This window comes from Corvus cornix, chromosome 2, assembly GCF_000738735.6.
Source record: "Corvus cornix cornix isolate S_Up_H32 chromosome 2, ASM73873v5, whole genome shotgun sequence".
In the NCBI taxonomy this organism is placed as follows: Eukaryota; Metazoa; Chordata; class Aves; order Passeriformes; family Corvidae; genus Corvus; species Corvus cornix.
This window is the reverse complement of record NC_046333.1, coordinates 35,360,723-35,383,130: the sequence shown is the minus strand read 5'-3', so window position 1 is coordinate 35,383,130 and position 22,408 is coordinate 35,360,723. Positions and strand designations below refer to the sequence as shown.

The window sequence follows — 22,408 nt, the reverse complement described above, 5'->3', positions numbered from 1 at the left end:
CTATAGTCCAACCTGTAAACTGCAGAAAAACAAGTCAAGATTTTGTTAACTGGCTCATTACAAAACCAGTCTGAAAGCTGCATAGAAAAAATGACATTGTTGTCTTTTTTAATCAAAATCCAATTCAGACTGGCTTTTATGAGAGCCAATTTATAGATGGGTGAAAATGTGTAAATTATAAAAACACTAAGTACCTGTGACCACGTGAAGAAAATGTGTGAAAACAATAGGAGCAATGAAAGAAGAATCAGAAGTCAGAATATTTCAGTGTCAGTAAGGGAGGGAAGGAAATCACAGCAAAGCTAATCCTCAAAATGGCACGTGGGGAAAAGTGAGGAATCTTAGCTCTGACTTAAACAAAGACTGATTATTTTATTATCCAGTAATACAAGCCACCATATGTACTGTCTTAAAATTCAAGACAGCAAAACATTTTAATTAATTGAATAATAATTACATTTTAAGGGCAGTATAAGAACTTTTGAGTGTGAGAACACCAATTATAGGTTTATGTGTATGTGTATGTACATATGTGCACACAGAGATATGTTTATACACACAGACATGTAAAATGCATGGATAAAATTTTACAGCTGCAAGTGTCTCCTACTCCCTTTAAGCCAATGGTAATAAGGCTTTCAAAAACCCATCCCCTTTGTGGCAATGCTGTCCTTCATTGCTGATGAATCCCTAGATGTTAAACACGGGCTATGGTCCTTATTCACGTGTGAGAGATGGTTTTGTGGCCCAGGGAAGGACTTCTATAGAATCAGAGTGACAGGGAACATGCTGTGGAGTGGCATGCTCTCTCTTAATACCTTCTAGACTTCTCCCGGCATTATGGACAACAAGTGTTTTCCTGGTAAAAGGTCAAAATCATAAAAGCAATGGTGGTTTGCTGTTTCAGGCACGGTTAGCTCTTCCGTGTGGTCCTTTTGCAGAGGGGCTGTGGACGTTCTTTTCCTGCTCTTCTTTAAGGAGCTGAGTATGTTCCATCTCCTATAGCCACATGAAGAAGGCTGGAGAGCCTCAGTAGCTTTGCTCTGTCCCACCATGCACACATACACCCTTCAGTTTTCAGGGTTGCAGAGGGCCATTTAATCTGATAGGTTTTGTTTATGCTTTTATCTGGCCAAGTGCACTAAATGCACATCCCCAGGATCCTGTCCAAGCTCTAGATTTATTCTAATGTGGATCCAAGGAACTGTCCTAAGCAGGGCTTGCTCCATAGTACTTTGGTGTAAAACTGTATCGTAGCTCTTCTGTCAACCACTGTCAGAAATTGTTCAAAGAGAGTATGTGTGGCCTATGAACAACCCATAAAACGTCTGAGAAAATTAAGGAGAAAAAAAAAGTGTGTTTATGTTGAGCAGTTTTGCCTGCTGGCCAGGCAGGTCACCTCTTTTTTTCATGTTTTAATCTGGTCTATCTGCAATATCATCTCTGTACCGTCTCCCTAGTTTCTTTATTTTCTTGTCAGTCTCTGCCCTACTCCTTGCCCCACTGCCTTTCTGAATTTCTTTGATATTCAGATTGACTGAAATATGCTCTCAGATCAAGCAGCGGAAAAAAAGCAGTAATTTAAGCCACGTTATAAATCCCAGATAGGCACTAGAGGTTTCTCTCCATATCTGCCTCCCTTCCCTCCAAACATCACCAGAATGTTTTCAGGGTCTGATACTGCCTGCCTCCTCTATCTTTCCTGAATAAGGGAGAAAAATCCCCGGTGGGTGGGGAAGGCAGAGATGCTAAAGCCTCTTGTCTCCTCTGATGTGCAGCACGTGCCGATTGCGCGGGAAGGAGGGGAGGGAGCGCTGCCGGGGGAAACGCGTGCTGTGTTCCTTGGGTAAAGGCAGCAAGCCTGTAGCTTAATGAATCAGCGGCTTTCATCTGAAGAGGGCCTTGCACAACGTCCCTAATTGGATTTCTCTGAAGAACTGCAGGTCCTAGATCATCGCTTGAAAGGGGGAGGTGGTAACAAATGTGGATGATGTGTGGTGTTGCTTAAAGGAAAGGGAAGGTACTGGGTTGGAGACAGTGTCAGCACCAGCCTCGTGTGGCTGCTGTGATATGACGAGTCCCACATCAGTGATGGCATTTCAGGCACAGCAGGAGACCCTATTAAAAATAGGAGAAAACTGCCAGCCTTTCTACAACCACACAACTTCCTGTGTGACAATTTATCCAACCCCAAAGGATGCCAGCATCCCTGGGGGACATCTGCATTCCCACCTCGCTCCCCCATCACTCACCCTGACTGAAGTTGTGCCTTCCATCTTTGGGCTCACCCCACTGACTCCACTGTCTCTGTGGGGTGTGTGATGTGGATGCTGGGGGCACTGGCAGGTGGTCTCTTGGGAGCTCATGAGGTAGGAGCCTGCATTAGGGCTATGCCAGGGAGCAGACAACTGACTGGTAATTAAACATGGCTTTAGGCTGTTGTCACTACACCTTTGAGAAGATGATTAAAGGAGAAATGCGTTGACGTGTTCTCTTTAAAAAAGAAGTGTTTAAAGTCTCCATGTATGTCCCACCATATTTGCAGGTGCAGGTGTGCTTTCAATGGGGGCTCGTGAAAATATGCGGTGGGCTCTCACTAAGTGAGAGGAGGCAGATACCAAGAAATTCTCCTGATGACTGGGAATTCCCCTGCAATCCTTGGATGACCATATTTTGTACCTCCTGTAGTTGCTGTTGATTTCAAAGAAAGCAAAGAGACAAATTGGGTTTCTCTGTGTATGAAAGAGTGTATTCACTGGTGACAGCTTTGTCAGAAACCAAATGGAGTCTTTAAACTAGGAGTAGATTATCTGACCTGTCTTTTTTTTTTCCTTATTCCCTCTATTATGACTGTTAATTTTTCTAAGTAATTTTGTTCTTTCCCTTTCACAGTTCCACTTCAGATGCTTGATCCTGCCTAGTACTTTCTCTCTGACCTCACAGGCTGTTGCCATGGAAATTCAGCTTGGTAACTTCAGTGATGGATTAGGCGGAAGACAAAAGATAGACTGGATAGAAAAATGTTACCAAAAATCCATGAAATAAAACGCCTTAACACCAATGTGGCATTAAGAAGCAGGATTCTTTACTTGGTGCCAGATGCACAAGGGGATATTTCCACCAAAATATTGCCCATGCTGAGTGCAGAAAAGGCTCCTCGTGTTTATATACTATAGTTTACATACATAGTCATTGTTTTCCCAGAAGAAATATACATATGATAATCATTTCCTCGGAGTCATCAGCACATTTCCTCCCCCCATCAGCACATGCGTTCTCTTGTCCCAGGGGTCTCTCTGGTGGGCTTTGGTGGTCACTAACCCTAAAGTTGTAGCTCGCTGCCTGATGAACTTGATATTACTTCCCAAAAATGGAGCTGAGGTGGCACAACTAGTCTAGTTTATTACTTTGGAGACCCTTGATCAACAAAGCATGTTCTCCCGTCCCTCTCCTTGGTTAATGTTTAACACGATCCTCCTCACAGTGCAGTTTCCTAGGTTGATGGTTTTGCAAAATAATCATTGTCTTTTCCCTACCAGCTGAGCAAACAGTTCTTCATCTGGCAACAAAATGAATCTTCATTTGCTGAAAGGGCAAGACTGGTTGTGGCTGTGCTACTACCAAGTCTGAGGAAGCTGCTGAAAGCAAAGTCCTGACTCTGGATTTGCCACATGATGCCTGGGATCAGGCTCTGGACCATGTGTGACTGCACCAGGAAAGTGGTATACCTGGCAGCCCAGTGCTGGAGGAGGGGGTTCAGTCTGTGCCTTTGCCCACCACAGGTGGGTCACATCTCAGTAGCTTGCAGACAGGTGCCAGATTTTAATCAGCATTTCATCAGCCCCTCCTGGGAACTAGGGCTACTAGGGCTCCAGTGGTCTATATGGCTGCAAATCCTTGATTGACCAAGCCAAAGCACACAAGGCTCCCTGAAATACTTGCATTTCTGTGGAAGTTCTTACAGAAATCCCCCAAGAAGAAGCTCTCTATTAGGAAGGCAAGGCCAGACATCCATTTAATGTTTTGTCTTACTGCACTTTATCTTTGCTGTAGAAAGTTGTGATGGGTATTCCTTGGCCTGTTTGCCCCCATGGGTTTATGTGGTGATTTCAGTGGGTTTCCAAGAGGGTGGGTGAGCAGTGCTGCTGCTCCCACACAGTGCTGCACGTGTTGCTGCGGGTGCATGGATAGGGTCACCAGATGTGCAGCACTTTGCCGATCAGCTCCTGAGAACCCCGCAGCTTCCAGGACGCTGCTTGACATTTTGGTACAATCTGACAACTTGCAGTGTGTGCCCAGAGCACTGTATTGCTGTCACTGTGCTGGATGTGGGCCAAGCATCCAAAGGGCAGTGAGTTGGTTAATATGGTAATCACGTTGCATCCTAGTCTCTCCATATCACAGAGCTTTCCATTCCTGTTCGTGACTCTGCCACATTTTTCTCTAAGGGCAAATGTGACTTAAGCGAAGTGGCAGAAGGGAAAGAGCCTAGTCAGCATTCATCAGGGAAAAGAGAGATCTGTGGTGTAAAACAGTAATATTTGGGATTATAAACATCAGGAGCAACTCCCACCACTGCTGGATACAGTCTGTTTGGTCTGATAAATCTTTGAGGACTGGGAGCCCAAATAGCAACAGGAGTGCTGGAAAATTAATAACCCAGTGAGGGTCAAGAAGCCTTGGGGTGGCAGGGACTTCCATGTCCAGTCCATCAAAAAGAAGGGGGAGCTGACATATTTCAGAAGAGGTGGTGCCTGTTCTCTGAGGGATGAAAGCTGCAGCAGCTGGAGATTGTGCAGCTGGCTACAGGCAGTGTTTAACAGCTGGCTTAGCATCCAGCCCTACTGAAGGGCAGAGCTGTCCTCACACCGTGGGAGTTATTTGGCTTCCCAGCATGATTTTATCCTCCTGCCAAGGATTAGAACAGTGCAGGGCCTCTGCCATTCTGTGGGGACGGAATAGGGCACAGGAGCTTGTACGAAATGAGAGCCAAGCTGAAGGTTTTGGCTAAAGCCACTTTAGATTGGTGGATCCACTGATGGCAGTGGCCCCAGGATCAGACCTTGAATCTTTGCATCTTGTCTTGAACAAACACGAACCTTTTTAAATGTGGGGTTATGTCATCCTAAGAATTTGCCAGCATTCCCAGCCCCAGAAATGAACTCCAGAGTCTCCAGCTGCACCTGCTTCTCCTGGGTTTGCGCAGGCTGAATTTGGTGGTATTACTCTGAGCTCCTTGGGACAAGGGCTCTCAGTTGCTACATGCTGGTAGTGGGCTTAAGCTCATGGAAACTTGCTTCTGGCTGCTTTTTCCAGTTTCTTGGGCACAGCTTGGCCTCATGAACAAGCAGAACATGGGTAAGCAGAGCATAGGGAAGGAAGAGGGCTGTGATGCACCCATCCAATTTCTTCTTTGTCACAATCCTTTGCTATTGAATTGGGTATTGTATTTTAATGGAGAATATAGAAACATTGTTCATGCAATGCACTGCTCATGCCATACATTTCCCACCATCAATCTGAAATAAAATACTGATTGATATGATCAGTATTTGATCAGCAAAGCTGTAATATCACCAGATGAACCACAAGAACTTTCAGCTCAGTGGCAGAATCCTTTCTTAATGTATCTATACAATACTTCAAAAATATTTGCAAGGGATTTATTTCCAGTTGGGTCTAAGTCCTTCAGAAAACTCTAGGTTTATTACCTCTGTCGTGTGCAAAATACCTTCTTTATACCTCATATCAGCTTCTTTTCAAACCAGGTGGTACTTAGAGTTTATGGCATAGTACATTATAGTCACTTAGCATCATGCATATTGTGTTCTTCCATGGCTCTAAATGTTAAAGGACACCTTTTTGCCCTATTTGAAAGGAGGGGGAGAGCAGAAAACACATGTATTAGCAAAATTGCTGTCATTTATTTCACCGCATCAAGGTTGAAATAACCAATCCATTATAAGAGAAGTAATGCATCATTCATTATTTGCTGCTTGCTATGGCAAGCCACTGGCTCAGCACATACAGACTTATGGATTTGGTATGTGGAAAACTGTAATGAATGTGCAGTTGTGATGAGCAAAATTGATGCTAATATTTACTGCTCTACACAACTGCTGTTTATCAACTGCTTCCCCCTCCCTTCCTATTTGCCCCCCTCTGTACATGCAGGCAAATGTTCCAGCTATTTAATTTCCATCCCAGCTATCACTCAGTAGCAAGCTCACCTGCAGGGGCTCCAACTCTTTAGAGAACAGAAATAGAACAGAAACCTGAGGGAGGCTGGTTTGCCATGCCACTGTGCCCTCCTCTTTGGCTGCTGTTGTGCCTGTGTGTGAGGGCACCTCCAAAAAGATGCTGGCTGTGAACTTCTCTCTCCACGAAATAATTTAATCAAAATATTTTGGATCAACTGGGGGATGTCTGGCTATGCAAAGTGGCAGTGAAATTTGGCATCAAATGTTTGGAACTACTGTAACAACATAATACCTTATGGTGGCGTATATATATTATACTTTTTATTTTTATATCTAGAAAGACATTAAAAGATATATGTGATAGATAGATAGATAGACAGACAGACAGATAGAGAGACAAATAGATCTGTTACTGTATTCTTACAAAGCCACCCGCTTGCAACACCCCATAATAAGACCCTTTATTTAAGCCCCTGCTCCATTCATGGCAGGGTCAGAGTGAGGCGTAAATAGGCTGGATCGGCTGTGTCCTGCCCACTGTGAGTGGGAAGAGGACAGGACACCATGGGGATACAACAGGCTCTGTCCTTGCACTCCCAGGAGTTGCAGACAGCCCTTCTGCAGCTTCAAAGGAGAGTTCCTTTGGCAAGTCCTGGAAAGGCAGGGATGGGCAGGGCAGCATGCCTAATGTCAAGGCTTGGGTGACTTTCCATGTGTTCCCTAATGTTCTTTGCATGCAGTCTTTAGGTTCCTTTTGAAGTAAAGCAGAAACATCTATATATACAAGCCTGGCTGTTCAGAGTCACCTGTCTAGCGATGCAACAGGGCATGCTTGAGGCTTGGTGCTTACAGTTTCTGGACTCATTAACTACATGTTCAGGCGGTGGATCCATAAAATTAATTAACCTTGAATGATGCATCAGTACTTCCTATGGTGCAGACATCAGCCCCATACTCTCATTTTTGCAGTATGGACAGCAAGAGCACGCTCCAGGATTAGTTCTAGCCAGAACACAGCTGCTCCACATGCACATCCCAGGCAGCCTGAGCCTGTGCTAAACCACCTGCCCTTTGGAAAGGCAGGGAGAAACACGGGGTCACTTGATCACCAATGTAAGTTGTTTCATACGCAGTGCAACAATATCATTGCTACTATTTCAGTGTATCATTATTTTCAGGATCTGATATGTTTTTCTAATAAAATTTTCCTGTTTTCCTGAATGCTGAGTTGCAGATGGTTTATAACTACCACTATCCTATTATTTTTAAATAGGAAGGCTGTATGCTCACTGAAAGTCTGAGTGGCAAACCTCCTATTAATTAGTTTCTCCACCTTTCAGCATTCCTGTGTCACCCACTTTAGTCAAATGGGAGTTGTGTGATGCACCTTGGGGGGCAAATCCCTGTAAATATGCAAACACGGAAACTTACTTCTAAAGAGGAACAGCTTCACTATTATGGCTGGTTTCTCAAAACAGCCAGAAGATAACGGGTCCAAACTTGCCCTCAGCTCTGTTTCTGTAACCCCTGTGATTTTAGTGCATTGCAGGTGCCTTGTGGACAGGCAGATCCTGCTTCTCTGTGTGTGTTGTGTCCTGATCATCGTCAGAGCACCAGGGTGAGATTGAACCTGACAGGGAAGCCTGGTGGCACAGGTGGACTATGCAGGCTTTTTGTGTTAGAAGCATGAAGCAAAAATGGCAGAGCAGGTACCTGGGTCCTTGAGCTATCTTCTGCCCACAGCACTTGCCCTTCGTCACCATAAAAAATGTATTTCAGCATCTCAGCGACCCTTCCTTCTGGTGATCAAGATATGGGCATTTCTGTCTCAGTATTTCTCTATTTGTTAGGAGAGCTTGAGCAGGAGCAAAACAAGTCATTCATGGCTCACTAGAGCAGTGAGTGGTTGCAGCTTCTGACAGCGTGACAACTGAGTAATAGCATGTTTTCACATGGTGGCCCCGCGTGATGTCCTCAGTGTCTTCATGCTGTGCTAGAGATTCCCTGTCCCAGGGAATGACATGTGAAACGGGGCAGTTACATGGTGTTTCATAACCACTGCCTTTGGCTAAGGATGTGCATGCAGTTACACTGGTCAGAGGGTTTTCAAGTGCAAATAATTTTTAGCTAAAAAGGGACTAGAGGTAAATCAGCTTTTTATTTGTCTGTGTATCTTATATGCAACAAAAGAAGTTGGTTTTTAATCACCCAACTCATATTCCTCCTTGAACCTTCTGATACGAGCATTTGGGGTTGGGGGTTTTACTTCCAGTGACTCAGACTTTTGAAAATCTCATTTACTCTATCAAAGCTGCAGAAGACAAGCATGGGTACAAGTATTCCTTGGAGAATGACCAGATGACTACAGTGTCCCTGCAATGCCTAACATAGAGGAGGCTCCTCATCTGACCAACATGTCTCAGTATGAAAGCCATAAATATATCAGATGATGATAATACCCTTGGGCAGGCTTTGTGAGCGTGCTTCTGGCCATGGTCTGGGGTGCAAGGTTCAGCTTGACAAATGGGGCTGCCAAAGCAGGTGGTGAGCAAGGCTGAGGGAAGTCCTACACACGTTCCCAATAGTCATTGTGGCAGGGTTCCTGTCTGTGAGACATAAGGAACAGATGAAAATTTCCCCAAACAGCCTATGATTATCTGATGCTAGGAGCAAAAATGTCTCTTCTAGGAAAGAAGAAAGCCACAGTCCCACTCAGGAGCATGTAGGCTCTTCCAAAGTTAATTTATGATGGAGGTGTGGGAATTGTTAATTACTTCTGTGGAAACAAAACCACTGTTACTGCTTCAGATTGGTTTCTTTTTCCAGGCTCTTCCCTAGTTTTCACTTGTTCCTAATTTTCTCAAGAAAGTTCCTTGAGGGGTAGCAATGTACCTTTCAGGCTTGGCTCAGTCTAAAGGTGAATATTTTGAGAACTCGCAGCAAAAGCAGCCTGGCTGTTTTTATGATATGTGGGTGTGAAGAGAAACCAGCTATTCCTATTTGTTCCGGTTGCAGCTTCTCTGACCTCATAACTCAAGAAGAGCTGATGCTAGGAAATTTGAACCCAGCTTGTTTTATAGACCTCAGTGATGAAGGAGAAAACAGTTCATGTCTGAAGAAAATCAATTCAATATTTCTGGAGTTGGGAGCAATTAGAATTGAAGGCCAAATTCTGCTTTGAAATACTGCAGCACAGTCCTGCTGAAATGCCAGTCCGAGGGCAGAGCTCATCCTGGCACAGTTTGTACATATTGATGAAGAATTTAATTTTTCCTCGAGTGTTAAACAGAGGTTGAAGGGAGGAATGTCAGATTTATTCTGCATGAAAGGTCCAGTTCCAGCTCTGATGCCAAACTATGAGCCAAAGTATAAATAATGTTCATTCAGCACAGAGTAAATATCTCAGCCATGTCAATGGGAGGAGGATATTGCCATATACAGCAATTAACTTTTTCAGATAACATTATTTATTCTGAACATACTTCTTATATCCAGTATTGCTTGGTAAGAAAATATGCCATCTTCCATTCTTACTTTATTCTGTTCCCCTTTTTCCTTTCTCTGTCTTTCTCCCTACTCCCTGTCTTGGGGTATCTCCTTTGTTCTTCCTTCTTCCTTTCCTTCCTTAGAGCAGTTCTCTAAGGCTGCTATCTGCAGAGGTTTCTCTAGTATCTTAACCCATTCCAGGGAGTAGTAAAGAGTTAATGCTGTAATTCAAGTATCATTTTGGGGCTTTGGCTCGACATGTTTGTGGCAGTAGAGAGAGACAAACTTTCAATTTTTAGAAACCCAGAACACAGGTATGGATTACATCTCATCAAAATGTTGAGGCATCGGTCATGTAAATCCATTGAGTAAGTTTGAATGAGCCTTTGACTTGGGTCTTTCATTGGGTAAATTTTGTTGTTTCTGTCAAGCTGAGCACTTGCGTGAAATTCCACATGAAATTCCACATGAAATTCCACATAAAATTCCACCAAATCTGCCCCTTCATCTTCAAATAAGCTTCTTGACCTAAGAAAAACCACTGTAGACTGCAAATCGTTAAAGGGAATAGATATATTAAAACCCCTTAAACCCATAATGTATTTACAGAGAGTGGATTTTTCCAGCTCCTGCCTTTATTGAATTGTCACGTGCTGTGTCAGGCGAACTGCAAATGAACAGCAGTTATGAAATCAAGTCTTCCTACTCCTAAACCATCAAAAGACACCTCCACAAATGACCAGCCATCCCCTGACATCTCTTGACAGAATTCTCTGCGTAGTCTGACAGAGGTGTCCCTCAGCAAAGCCCTCCAGGCCTAGCTGAGGTCAGTTTGTCAGCTAGGGCTCTGTACCACCCAGTTGAAAAGGATTCTGCTTGTGGTTTGGAGGCAGAGCACTCCATTCTTACACCTCAGCTGAGTGTCAGTTGTCATGACGTATATTTGGGGTTAAGCAAATGTGGTGGCTTCAGTTTGCTTTAGGAGGGATCTTTTTAAATGGACTTGATATTCATAAGCTGCATGCCATGTGTACATGGTAGAAGATTTTGCCATATGTAGAGATAATGCCTCCAAATGTGTGAATTTGCTCAGGGTCTGTAATAGAGACCGACAAGGAGACTCAAATGTCTGGATTTTTACCTTCTCTCCCAATGGATATGATGCCATGTGGACACTTCAGACCCATCTCAGAATGCTCCATCTGATTCATGGTACTGCCTTCCTTGGGCAGCTTGTGTCAGTAGCTTTTTCTAACTTCCAACAAATGAAAAACGTTGATTTGTTTACTGGAAAAGGAGCTAAGACCTAAACTACAGTAAATTGCATTTTTTCCAATTTGTTTTTTGATAAAAACATTAACAAAATGAAAACATGAAATATAAATGTATGTGTTAATTATAACTTACAGTGATATGCCCAGACTTATTCCCCCGCAACTCCTGCTATAACATACGTGTGCCTGTGGGTGCACAGGAGGGGCAGAGAAAACTCTTCAGCACGGTCATACACACATCATGGAAAGACATGTAAATGCATCCCACAAGGTTCCTGCTGGGAATGGATTTGCATAGCTGCCACCAGCAACTCTTTGTCTTTGCAGGGTGAGTTTGATCATATTCATGCCTGTGAATGAATGAATGAATGAATGAATGGGTGATTAAATTCTTTTTAAACAGAGATTACAATTGGTTAATTTGTCCTACCATCTTAAAATATTATTCCCTTTCTCCCTTCTGGTTGTGTCCTCCCTTTCCTTTCTTCCCCCTTGCAATCAGTGTACTTGTTTGAGGCCAGTGGCAGCACTGTCTCAGGAGGGAGGTGTAGGGAGAAGCCTGCACTGACATGATCCTGGTAATGGACTGTGCCACCAAGATGAGACTGGAGCTCTGGAGGGGTCAGTCTGCACTGCTGGCTCTAAGGGTGTGGTAATGATAGAGTGCTCTTGGCCTTGCAGCTCTCCAGCTACAGAGCCAGCCCCCGGATGGCTCCAGTTTGGCAGTGCTCTTTGGGTTTTAGTAGGGTCATGTCTACAGAGCCTGCAAGACAGTTGATATGTGTGTTGCCTGGGCCAGGAACTGAAAATGAAAGGTTAGGTGGGACCTGCTCACCCCACAGGTCATGGCGCTGAGAAAGCCAAATGAGCCTCTTCTGTCCATCCATTCATCCATCCATGTGGCTGGAGAGCTGTGTTCCACCAGCTCTTTACCTCCATGTTTTGTGAATAATTAACACCCTCTAGAGTTATATAGCCTCCATGGAATCACACAGGAAAAGTTTTAGCCTGCTGTAGAAAAAGATCTGATTCGTCATTAAAACTTAAAGGATATTAAAGAATAATTTCTGATGCAGCTTGCTGGTTTCATCCCTGCTAAGCTTTCCCTGAGGCTTTTGTCTATATGGGCTGCAGGGCAGCAAGCAGGAAAGCCCGGATGCAATGTGCATCTGGTGCCTGGCCCCAGAGCTTGTGATGCCCCCTCTTTCTCACCAGACAGTTGTTGTTCGGGAGCCACAAAGGGAGCAAGATTTAAAATGTTTCCCTTTCAAGCAGCAATGAAGCGCAGCAGCTCTCTGCGAAGTGACTCAGCCTGCCGTTGGGCACATCTCTTACGCTGCCATTCCAGAAACCACGAGGCAGAGCTCTCCAGCTGCATCCTCTCCCCTTCCTCCCCATCCCTGTCCTACACTCACATCAAGCTCCATCATAGGCAGCAGGATAGAGCTGTTAAGATAATTCAGTGCTACAGAGACAGTCCTCTTATATCAGAAAGGTCTTGTTGAGGGAGGTTGTGCTCTTCCTGTACCTCCAGAGATGCTGTATAGGTGACTGGGCAGTAAAGGATCAGGTAAAATCTCCTGCTCAGATAAAAGCTTGGTGTCAGATGTTTTGCTTTCCAATAACTCCATGTAAAACAATAAGTATCTCTTTTGTTTTCAGGGATCATTTTTAAACTATCTTGTGAGAATTGTCATCATATTCCCCTTTTACTCATGCTTTGCCAAGAGCAGCTGCTCCAGAGGTGAAAGGGTGTTTGTGTCCAGCTGCTCCCAAGACCCCAGTGAGTGAGCAGAGACAGCACTGCCTCTGTTTCAGTTCAGGGTTGAGCCTTGCATTGCTCCTTCTCCTCCTCTCTTCTGGAAATATCACCTCTGGACTGACTCCAAACCTGAAATGTTTTAGCCCTGTTAAATAATTATTGTGACAGTTATATGCCTCTTAAAACCACAGGCTTATTAGGGAGCCATAATTTTGGTCTGTGCCTTAGGTACATTCTTCCCTTTTACCCTCCTCTCAGTCCTTTCTAAACTGTTCCACATACATTTTTAACATGTGCCAAAGACTTCACATATGAAAAGAGGGAAAGTTTGGAAACAGCACTGGATAAGTTAGGTAATATGATGTCATTTCAGGGAATAAATCTGGATATTTTTTTCCTCCTGCATGGTATGTGCCACGTAGCTTGGAAGATCAGTTAGTGCCGTGGACACATGCATGGTAGCTTGATGATTTTTCAAGGGACATGCTGAAAAAATGAAGTAGCCAAGCCTGAACCCAGTGCAAAGAGTTATACAGCCTTTAAACTTCAGTTAGTAACTAAATCCAAAGATGAATCTGACTGTAGAAATTAAAAATATGTCAGAAAAAAAGCCTTGAAGGCACCCAAGGCACTGCTGATAAATATGGAACATTTGTGTCTTACGAAATGTATTTTTTCATAATTACCAGTATATGGATTTGTTCTGTCCAAAGCCCAAACAGTGAATGTTCTGTGATGGATGTGCAATAAAACAGGACTAATTGGAAGCATTAATTTAGACAGAGGCAGAAGTTGACATGGAGCTCTGAGTAAGAGATGCTTTATATTACCATAGCAAGTACAAAGTGCTTGCATGTAATTTGCAAGCTCAGATCACACCACCTTCACAAACGAATTGTTGCAAACTGTTGCTGTGTCATTTTTTCCTCTTTTTGTTTTATTACACGTCTGATAAATATCTTGGACCCAAGGTCATCTTAAGGAAATAGTTGTAATGCAATAGAGACGTTGCTGTAGGTGCTGCTGTGTTTCTGGCAATGTAATTGACAGTGAGTGAGCATGCAGGAGCAGCTCCCAGCAGGAATACTTTTGAATAAATATGCAATAAATAAGCACAGAGGAATGGGAAAGTAATGTATCTCCATAAAGAGCTGTATTCTGTACATCCCCCCAAAGCTCTTCTGTGGTTTAGGCCTGTAAGAGCAGAGGTACATGTCAATTTTGCTGCTCCCCCTGCTTTATCTGCCTGCTCCCGCTCCGGTCCCAGTTCAGTAAAGTGCGATCATGCATGACTGGCATGTGGGTGGTGCCACTGACATCAAATGGAAGCAGCTCTCTCTCCAGTGCCCTTCTGAGGCAGAGCTCAAAACAAGAAGTCAGATTCTGATCACATGAAGATGCAATCTTAGGCAGGTTTCTTGTTATCTTAGGGATTTCAGCTACTGACCTTGGTTCCTGCCAGATCACTTGTTTCCAGTCACTATATAGAAGTTACTGTTTGTAAGTAATCTTGGGCTAAGTAGCTGTTTTCCACATCTTTGGTTTTTGGTTACTGGTCTTCAACTCCCAACTGTGTTTCACTTCTTCAGGTTCATTTAGTGTTTCCTATGTTATCCTTTGAGAGTCATTTATATGTTGAATAATCTTCCTAATTGCACAGGAGCTGTCCTGGATTTATGCTGGTGCAGCAGAAGCCACCATCAGTCCCAAGGGAATTTTCCTGACACTGCTATCAATGGTCCTGGAATTGGTACCTCAAGCAAGCCTTCTGTTATTTATTTCCATCCAGTCCTTTGAACTCACACTGAACAGGGCTGAAACTCTGCACTTAAAATTATGTCCTTTGTATAATGCTTCTTGATATTCCTTCCTCCTGGTGTCCTGACCTTTCCTAAGGCTATTGCTAATAGATTCTCTTAGCCACGGTAGTTAATGCTAATGCAAGGACTAATGTTCTCCTGCAGCTTGAACGCTGATGTGCCCCACTTAGTGCTCTATCTCCAAACAGAGCTGCGTTCTGATACCGCACTTTACTGTGGGAGTGATTTTACTGTTCGGGTACAATGACAGCTGAGAATGCTTAAAAAGAGAGAGAGGGGGAAAATGTAATAAGGCAAAAGTGTGACAGGACACTTAGGTCAGTATTACCATTGCATTTCATGGGAATGTAATGTCTGATTGCCACACAGCCCTTCCAGCATCTGTCTGTTGAGGACTCAGAGTGACGTTTAATTGTAGTTCATTCAAAGTGCTTGAACAGAAAGTTCTTCGTTTGTCAACAGCGCTGCTGCACCCTAGTTTCAAGATTATGTTTTGCATATTAATAAGCTAAGTCCAGACCAAGGAGAGCGTGGAACTGAGCAGTGTAGGCAGTAAAAACATGTTATTATCTATTTCCGAGATGAATTTGTCTTCCCAAACGCACCTCTGGGTATGTTTGCACTTGCATTGTTTCTAAGGAAACAACCCACAGCTGTGTTGGAAGTTTGTTGCTAATGTGCCAGGAAATCTCAAGCCCTCTCTGAGGCCCAAGCAATGCAGTGAAGCCAGGTGCTACCACTGAGGTAGGCACTGACACTACCAGAAATTGAATGTTCCTGTTTCGTGGCTGGCATTTCTGCATTTCCACCAGAAAAAAAAATCAATAGCCTTCAAGAGCAGAGCAGCTGGGTTGTGGAGCAGAGGCACATCTCCCAGTAAAGCATTAGGACAAGCACCTCAGGACTTGGCTCCTGCAGTGCTTTCTCAGCATGGGACACCCATGTACTGTAAAGGCAGAGGTGTCTGAGCACTTGGTACTCTTGGTAGCCACCCAAGGGTGCTGCTCAGCTTTGCACAGCCACTGTGCTCTTGGAGGGGAGATGGTGCAGGGGAGAGATAGGAGAGCTGCTGCCCTCTGTTGCCAGCTCCCATCAGCAGTAGCTGAAGAATAAACACTGTGCTTTGGGAACTATGTTATAGCCTGACTGAAATGAAATGAGGCTCACAGTGCGGTTTCTGGAGGGGGAAGGAGAGAGATAAGGTGTCCACGTCATATCACCAACAACATAACTGGTATTAACGAAACAGAAGTCAAGGATGAATGAGCATCGAGGCTGAGCTAACTTTCACATCAAGAGAAGATCCCCAAAGGGCTGTGTGCTGACAGGGCAACATGGAAAAGCTGGTACACTTAATCTCTTCACAAGGGCTGTTCTGTGAATAATCAGAAGTTGTTAGGGTTGTCAGTCCAATTTCCTTCCAAAATAAAATTAAGTGTGGAGGTGATTCCATTTCAGAAATGGGTGAAGTAAATTCTCTCCTGAGTATAAATAGAGGCAGGTTCAACCAGAAATGAGAGACAAATAAAATATCTTACCTATAAAGTATTGTGTGAATAATGCTGCAGTAGGGGGCCTGCACATTATTATTGCTATAATTCCAAACAGTTATTCTGTGTTGATGGTGTCAAGTGCCAGCCTGTCATGTGTAAGGCAGGATGACTTTAGTCCACTATGAACACTTCAATTATTGAATGTAAATGATGCTTCAGACACACAATGTATTTCTGTGAAAAGACAAGACCAACACATGTTCAAAATTGCATTCCAAAGCAGCACACACATGTTGGTAGTGGATCTTTTATTTCTTTTTAATGCAAATGGACATGTACAAAGAGGCCATCCACAAAGGAAGGTGACACATTGAAACATTTTACTTTGTTGTGTAACTGCATTCATGCTGAATAATAAATAGAAATTGCAGAAGTGAAAGAACTGCAGAGTTGATAGAGCACATTTTTATAAAGTGAGATCCTCTTCCTAACTTCACGTGTATTTCCATTTAAATTACTGATCCCCTGACTAATCAAATATGCTGTGTCACCATGTCATCTCCCCCTGCTGTTCCTCGTGTATGTTATTGTATATCTCCACCTCTTGAATCGAATTCAGAAGCAATAACACTGAGTAAAATTCAAGCAGAGGAGTCCTGCTCTCATTAGCAGAAATTATATCCAGTGCCTGCTGTGACCTTACTTATAAGTACATATGATTTACTACACCAGCTTGAACCATCATTCCTTCCAGACCAAGACCCAGCTTCAAAGCACGGCAAAAAATCCATATCTCAATACCTGTGCAGTCTTGCAGTTCACCTAATGGAGCAAAAACCCCATTCTTCATCTCTGCAGCGAGCAGCTGATATTTTCAAGAAGGGAATTTGATCTTCCCATCTTTGTATGTCCTAATGCAGCATGCACCTCTGACATTCTACAGTTCCAGGCACGCACTTCTGCTTTTTTGCTGTGCAGGGTCTTTGCTGACCCCCTCCGGCCACAAGCAGAGCTCCTTGGAGAGTAGCTCACAGAGTGCCCTTGTGGCTCAGTGCAGATGGGCTGTGATGAACATCCAGGTTATTCTGAAATCAGCTTTAGCTGAAGCTGGGTTCAACTCATTCCTGCAAAGAGGCAGTACAGACTTTTGTCCCAGAAGTCAAAGGACAGCTGTCTCTCTTTGGTAGGAAGGATGAACAGAATTGAAAAGTAAAAGTTCACTTCTTTCCCTAGCAACCTTACATCCACTCCAGAGGCCTTGCTAGCCCTGTTTAATCCAGCATATAATAAAAGCAGCACATTACAGCCTTTCTGGCTGATTTATGTGCAACCTTACATCATTGTGCTGTTCTCACAGGAGAAAATATGGACATGGAAACTTTCACTCCCGATTATATCCCAAGCCCACTTTGGGAATAATGCTCATTTACATCTGACTCTTTGTATCCCCAAACCAGACCCCAGTCCCCCACACAGGAAATGCTGACTCCCTTGATCGTGACCTGGTTTGGTTCTCATTTGGCCAGATGATATACTGGGACCATAAATAACTTACACAATTCTCCCCTGCCTCACTCTGAGGCAGTGTCCCTTTTCCTTCAACTGGAAATGATCAAAAAATCAGAATAAAGCTTTCCTGCAGATAAATATAGTAATTACTCTCTAATTGTGTCTTACCTGCTCATATAACAAATCAGTACAAGCGCCTCATTACCAGCTCTTATTGGAGATCAAGCACAAGGATAACCAGGCACTTGGAAGTAATAATGTGTTTGAAAGGGGCATGTGTAATAAATCATCCAAATTACTTTCAGTGAACAGATGAAATGACAGAAATACCTTCAGGGTTTATAGGAGTCTGTCAGCCTGTGCATAACTGCAGCATTCCTCTGGCTGCAGTATCAGTGTTTCTGTACCTGCAGCTGGAGAATTTAAGCACAGCTTTTGCAAGTAGAGGAGAAGATGCTCTGCACTCTCGAAGCAGAGGGATCCACGAGTAGGGTGCTCTGCTCTGCCTCACCAGTTGTCATGCAGTGTGTTGCAATATTTGGAATCAGCCATGGATCAGGAGTTAGTGGGAAAGATAGACACAGGGTGGATAGAGGATGGATAGACAGGGTCTGTTCCTTTAAATGTTTCTTTGGAAAAGACAAGTTGAAATGACTGTGCTGTAATGAAAGAGTATCCTGAGTCTAGAATAAGCATCCTTGATTGATAAGTCAGTTTAAATTACTTAGGGCTGGAGGCTTAGTCCTGAAGAAATTAGGTTTGGAAAAGACATATCATCTGGTGCTGGAATCAAATGCCTTGGACTTGGTTGCCTCCAACAGCAAGTGGAAGGATTTTGAAAGGAGTGCAGCAGGCCCAAGAGCTGTGTGTTTTTGGAAAAAGGTTTATGCATGAAGAAGTGGCTCCTACTTCCTCATGCTACCCACCACTTTCCAGTTCAGCAGGCACCAGACATCTTGCCTTGCAGGGGCCAGGAACAGCTGATCCATAGTGTGCTGTTTCTTTGAGAGGCAGCAGCTCCAGTTTCAGTTGAATTAGTGTTTGCCCACTTACCCTCTAATATGTGAAAGAAAAATGCTTCCTAATGCATCACCATGGAAAAGCTGTCAGGCCCTGTTCTAGTCCACTCTTTATGCCAGTGAAGTATTGCTCTATAAAGCTTGTTGTTCATTTGGTGTTCTGTAAAACCTGGTTCTGAATGTCCAAAGCAGTGGGATTTAATCTCCTGGAAAGTATCACAATACAGAGACTGCATTTCACCTTTTCAAACATCACTTTTATTTATCCCTTTATGTTTACTTTATGATGATGCCATCTAAATAGCTAGAAGGATATGAGGTGGGATTCCTCTCACCTAATTTCCCTCACCTGAAGGATGAACATCAAGTTAAAACTCATCATCCTCAATGTGACCTCATTTGCTAATGGCAAGAGAGGTGCCTCTCTGAGGTACTGGTCAGCCTCTGGATGGAGTGAATTGCCTGCCAGAGCCACGGCTACCTTAACTTTCATGTATGTGAAGTTACTCACTGTTTGGGGAGTTTTCAGGAATGTTTTTAAGATGGCTTTGAATCCTCCTTTCCCCTTTCTTATCAGTGCCTGGGAAATGGATACCCTGGCTTGAGTTAGCATCAGTGACACCAACTACATCCTCTCTTTGGCAAGGTCCTATTTTAAGCTTTTTGTCAGAGGCCACAGCTATTTGTGTCATTGTCAAAACTCTTCAAAAGGTCCAGTGACATTGATGGTAGGTCTCTCAGAAGCCAAAGGTTCTGCAGTAACATAAATAGGATCAGCAGCACTAAGTGCAGGTGAAAGAAAAGCCAGCTGCACATCCTTTCTGTCTCCCTTGGCAACAGCATCCTGCCAACAAAAACTGCTGCCAAGTCAGGGCTGGAAAGGAAGGGATGTGCATTTGCAAAGCTGGGGCTGGACAAGCTTTGTGTGAGGTGGGAGCTGTCAGACCAAGGAATGCTCATGTGCTTTTAAAATTATTTTTGGTTTGTTCCATGTGTTTTTGGACAAGGGAATGCACAGAGCCTCTGTCCTTATGAAGAGTTTTCATCTGAAATTCCAAGTGACAGTCTTTGCAGTTTTGGGCCATGTGTTTCCATCCATGACAGCACACAGGGAAGAAATCTGTGGTGAATTACTACTTACAGATGTGGCAAATCCCCCAGTAAAGGTTCAAATACGTGGCATGGTTCTCTTGTTACACCAGCTGCAGCTTCATGCTAAATCATTGTTTCAGCAGCAAGCTCTTAATCAGCCCTGAGTTCTAGAAACTGCTAAACAAGCTGATATTTTTAAGGACCAATTTTTTTTTTTATAATGCACTAAATATCTTTTTTTAGAAAAACCTTCAGACTGGGAACAGTAAGGGCAAAAAGTGAACTGCAAATGGACGGGAGAAAAGGAGCATTGTCACAAAAGCACAGAAATGCAAAGCAGATCTAAGATTATTATTTGTACTCTGTTTTTCTACAGCCTTCATGGAATTATCATGGTTGTGAAGACAGAGTTTGTGTAACTGGGGGTAAAATATGCTTGTGATATATACACCTGTCTACTCTTCCTGATAGGGACTTCTATCCCCAAAAATCAGCATTGGGGTCACTGTCAGAGTCCCCATAGCTGCTAGTGCTGACAAGTCTCAAACTTATTGTCACAACATCATTTCTTACGGATTTGGCCACAGCGTCAACAAAGAAGTCTGGTGGCAACATGCTTACATCCAAAGTCTGAAAAAAATAGGATGTTCTCACCTGGTATAGTAAGAGAGAAGAAAGAACTGGCTTTTCTCTCTAGAAAAATATAAGGAATTAATTTTGTGAGGACCCCATGTAACAAACTGCTTGTGCTGTTGCAGCACCCTTGCATGCAACAGGAACTCTGAATCAAAAACTCTCAAGAAGCCCCCAACTTGTTGCTCCCTTAACATTTCCCTGTGCCTTTTGAGGGATTGGTACTTTGCTGCCCAGGGCACATTTTTGTGCCCTCCAGGCAGTGTGTTCTTCCAGACACCCAGCTGTGCCAAAGAGACAGAGAGAAACAGGAAAAAAAAGGAAAAAATGGAAGAAGGAAGGCAGGATTATGACTTCAGTAATCACAGGATCTGTGGACTTCTTTAAGGTTACAAGTTGAAATTGCCCGTTCACCACTGAGGAGTGAAGAAATAAAATACAGAGTATGTATTTTGATGCCAGGGAAGGAGAAGGAGAGAGGATGATCACTATTTCATTCCCTGTATTTCCCTCTGACAGGAATATTAATATCACTAGAGATAATTGAATAAATGCAAAGTCTGGTGGAGGTGCAGAAGCAGGAGATAGATCTGTAAAATCTATCCACACACAAAAAGCTAAGCACTGCTCTGGAGGGAGGGCACTCTGCCTTGAAACAGGGACTGAACAGCCTCACAAGGGCATGCAGCTGGGGTGCTTGTTGCTGTTTTGTTCCCAGAAAACGAGAACTGCCAGCAATCCTCTGGCATCTGAATAGACTCGTGTCAGACAAACTGTATCTGGACTTGATGGGAAACCAAGCTGGAATACCAAGCAGCCCTTCGATCTGCTGGCAGAGAGGGGGACTGGCTCAGTAAGTAATCTTGCCTTGCAGTTGCAAAGGTACTCCATAAAGGAGTGAGCCCTCTCGCTGCACAGCTCTGCAAGACACGCCTGCCTGGGCTGGCTCTGTCCTCATTCCTTCAAACCAGTTCCAACAATAACAGCAACTCCTGCATGCAACTGCCTCATTAGAGAGAAGATGTATTTTTCCTTTTTCTACTGAGGGATGAAGGTTCCAAATCCTTGTGATGTGAGCAGGTGAGAATGTCTGCTGACAAGTCCAAATGATATTTTCAGGTAAGTGCTTACCTTGAATGAACAGCTAGAGTCAGGCTTTTTCTTTTTATTACCCTCCTCTCAGTAATTACTGTTGCCCTGATTGTCAGTAAGCCTTTTCACAAGCTTGAATAGCTCCGATATCCGTATACATTGAGCTGAGTAGGGGATCTAAATAATTTCTAAAGCACCTATTCCTACAGTATCTGTGAGTGTATCTCTAGTGCAGTGTGAGAATGAATTGGGAACTGCTTGCTCTGTGACTGCATGACACTGTTCTTTTTGTATCACCCATTGTTTAACTCTCTGGAGGGCCAGAAATTAATTTTGATTCTCAGGCTCACGCTCTCAAAGTCTGTGGTGTAAGTGCATTTTAAGGCTGTAACAGTGGTCTGCAATGTTTATGTATCTTTAAAGGACTGGGGCTTCTTTCCAGATGAAAACCATAACTGCTCTTACTGTTGTTGCACAGGGAGTGTCAGCAAGTGCTGCTTAATTTGTTTTTGTACATGTGATTTCCAGAGCTTCTGCTGATGCTGTTTAGCATTACTGCAAATAGAGCTGTTACTCTGTGTGTCTCATTCTCTGCACTTTACCAAATGCTTGTGTGCTGAAGTTCGGGGTGATCACTCTGTCTAATACTTATCAGGGAAAAAAGACAATAACTTGTAAGTTAATATCTGGGACTTCTGGAATGACAGACAGACTGTCAGGGAAGAGAAATTTTCTGTGCAGAGTAACCTACTTTTTCTTCCCTCAGTTCTGCCACCAATCATGGAGATTAAATTTGCTTAACTCTTTGTTTGTACAAAGGCTGCTTTATTGTGAGTGAAAATCGTATTGCTTAGACAGACTACAAAGAAATGACCATAACGGAAGTAATAATACACACTTTGTGCACAGTTTCCACATATTAAAGATTCATTTTGCTCCCTGTAACATTTTAGGTTTGTTGAGAGACACATGAAAAGTTATTAGCATTGAGAAGAAAGCTTTTTTTAACAACAATAACATCATTGTTG

General features: G+C 43.4%; 1 protein-coding gene across 7 annotated transcripts in view; it reads left to right on the top strand.

The window, feature by feature from the left end:
• Positions 1 to 22,408, top strand: part of TMEM108 (transmembrane protein 108) — a 161,882-nt gene that overhangs the window by 123,976 nt on the left and 15,498 nt on the right. The window contains exon 1 of one of the 7 annotated variants that reach the window (XM_010398846.4): positions 20,935 to 21,407. The exons of the other annotated variants lie outside the window; for them this stretch is intronic. Coding sequence (XP_010397148.1) covers positions 21,395 to 21,407 — 13 coding nt within the window. The 5' untranslated portion in view covers positions 20,935 to 21,394. Of the gene's footprint in view, positions 1 to 20,934; positions 21,408 to 22,408 lie in introns of those variants that run through there. 7 annotated transcript variants of the gene reach the window in all.